General features: G+C 36.0%; 1 protein-coding gene across 1 annotated transcript; it reads right to left on the reverse strand.

Moving 5' to 3' along the window:
• Positions 1 to 350: 350 nt before the first annotated feature.
• Positions 351 to 2,051, reverse strand: HESX1 (HESX homeobox 1). Its single transcript, XM_025884842.2, has 4 exons — positions 1,895 to 2,051; positions 1,118 to 1,317; positions 725 to 826; positions 351 to 628 (listed from the first exon to the last, which is right to left on the reverse strand). Exons 1-4 carry the CDS (start codon positions 2,049 to 2,051, stop codon positions 530 to 532), a joined length of 558 nt encoding a protein of 185 aa, XP_025740627.1. The 3' UTR covers positions 351 to 529.
• Between the last annotated feature and the right edge of the window lie 274 nt (positions 2,052 to 2,325).

The following is a 2,325-nucleotide window of genomic DNA, read 5'->3' on the forward strand; positions in this document are numbered from 1 at the left end:
ATAATGATTTTGCTTGAAAAAAACAAACAAACTTGAAACTGGCATGCTAGAAGGATTTTTATTGGCGGTGAGAAATTTTCACTGGTTCACGTCAGGAATGAAGAGAAACTAATAATCATGTTTCAAAATGCACTTGAAGAAAAGTAATTGAAACAGATCAGATCTTTGTGCCATTCTTCAGATTATTTTACTTGAATTATTTTGTAAATTGAATCCAGCTTGTGGAATCACCTAGTCATGAGTTTTAGCGAACTAATTAATTAGATTAAATTTGCTCACTTAAAAAATAGCTGGCTTTTTATGAAAATTTTATTAAAATATATAGGAAAGGCCTTTATTGTAACTAAAAGTGCCAAGTATAATAGGTACCATGTTATAACCGTAAATATTTACAATATATTTTAGGGAAAAAATGACAACACTTAGATTAAATGCAGAAAAGAAAACATCACGTTTTTAACACTTGATATTTCCATTGGTTCTTCATGTTCTGCAATTGTAAGATAATCTCACGTGTTCAGTTTTCTATCTATTCCAGGAGATTTGTGTTGAAATTTTTTTTCGCCATTAGAAACTGTGATTCTCTATGGGACCTTTTCAGCTTTGCACGCCGATTTTGGAACCAGATCTAAAATTAAGGAAAAATAAAATAGATCTCAGAAACATTATTTTATTATTCTTAACATTTCAATCATCACAAGTAACAACTAAATTTGAAAATTACCTGGATTCTGTCTTCCTCTAGATTCAATTTTCGAGCTAAGTCTTCTCTGATATCAATGCCTGGGTAGCAGTTAACTCTAAAGACGTTTTCCAACACTTCAATCTAAGAATAAGGAAACAGTTATATAAAATGTTGATATTTGGTATGTCATCATAAAATGGACTTTAACTTACATATAATTGCATTTAGATCTTAGGCAATTAATTTATGCATGCCTTTTTTAAAAAGTGACTATCCAGAAACTGTTTTTAAAAAAAAAAAACAACTCCGTACAGTCTATTGTTTCATTAACAAGGCTTCTAAACTGCGATCCCAAAGGGATTGGGCTTTTGCTCAATAGGGTGTCAGTTAAAGTCTTTATATTATCATTACTAGTTGAAAAAAACTTCCCACCTGGTTTTGAGTAAAAGCAGTTCTGGGTCTCCGGCCTCTATACCAACTCAGCTCTCTTTTCAAAGACAGTCTTTCTGAGGCTGAAAAGTAATTTTCGTATTTCAAAAATCTTTCTTCTGGTACTGGGTGATCCACAGTACAAGGGAATGAGACCCCATTAGGAAGGCTCGGGATATGCACACATAGGTTAACATCTTTCCCTAAAAACAGAAAAATAATTAGAAACCCCCTGCAATGAAGAAATAAATTAGTTCCTGAGACTGTTTAAAAAACAAAAAACAAAAATACACTCCATCTTAGATGTTCAATCCTGTATTCCACAAAGTTCTAGAAGAAGTAATATCAGGAACTTGTCTTTAATTTTCCTACTGGAATTCTTCTGGGTTTCACAAAAGAACTGACCTCTCATCAACCAAAAACAAAAAACAAAAATAAAGATCCTGCCTTGGTGCTAGAGAACATTTTGATCTCTGAATGTCATTTATTTTTCAGTGAAAACAAAGAATATCTGATGCATCAAATAAAAGAGACTTTTTGAAATAAATGCAGCTTCTTGGCATTTCCTGTGAATGAACTTTATACCCGCTTGGATCTAAGGCTGATATTCTTTTTTATTTCCTATGGAACTCAGCGGGAGGCATTAAAAGTCCCCGATACTTCAGTTATATAACTCGATGAAATTGCAGTTTTTCTCTAACTCGATGTAGTATGGAATAAAGGCCAAAATAAAGACGAAAACAACAAAGAATTAAAAAGAAAAACCAAATTGTGGCGTACCTGAGGAGCTGCAGGTGTCTGCCCACGGTCTGTGGGGTTTCACTGAAGGAACACAGTCTTTCTTCTGGTCCAATCCTAAAATGCTCTCAATTGAAAAGGAGCAGGGCGAGGGTTTGCTTTCCCCAAGCCGAGCACTTTCCGGAAGACTGGGAGCCATCCTCGAGTGGGCTGCCCAGAACGACAGCTCTGGCCTCTCCTGCCTCCTGGCTGGCTCTACCCCATGTGTACAGGGCTGGGATCTTCCTGCAGTTCACCTTATGGCTCCACAGACAAGGGGGCTGGATTTAGAACGTCACAAATTAAAATCCTGTCTTAGAAAGTTTTAGCATGTCAATGAACACTCGCCCAGCCAGCAGCTTGAGGAGTTAATTGTTTATTTGTTTGCAAGTAATTAGCAACTAATGGCTACACCAGGGGGGCCACCTACAGGG

The sequence above is a fragment of the Callorhinus ursinus genome, unplaced genomic scaffold (genome assembly GCF_003265705.2).
Source record: "Callorhinus ursinus isolate GAN/ISIS: 27379988/994484 unplaced genomic scaffold, GSC_fseal_2.0 scaffold15, whole genome shotgun sequence".
In the NCBI taxonomy this organism is placed as follows: Eukaryota; Metazoa; Chordata; class Mammalia; order Carnivora; family Otariidae; genus Callorhinus; species Callorhinus ursinus.

Coding starts and splice junctions, on each gene's coding strand:
- HESX1 (XM_025884842.2), bottom strand. CDS start 2,051: ATGGCTCCCAGTCTTCCGGAAAGTGCTCGGCTTGGGGAAAGCAAACCC. Junction 1,318..1,894: donor AGACACCTGCAGCTCCTCAG/GTACGCCACAAT, acceptor TTCTGTTTTTAG/GGAAAGATGTTAACCTATGT. Junction 629..724: donor TAGAGGAAGACAGAATCCAG/GTAATTTTCAAA, acceptor CCTTAATTTTAG/ATCTGGTTCCAAAATCGGCG.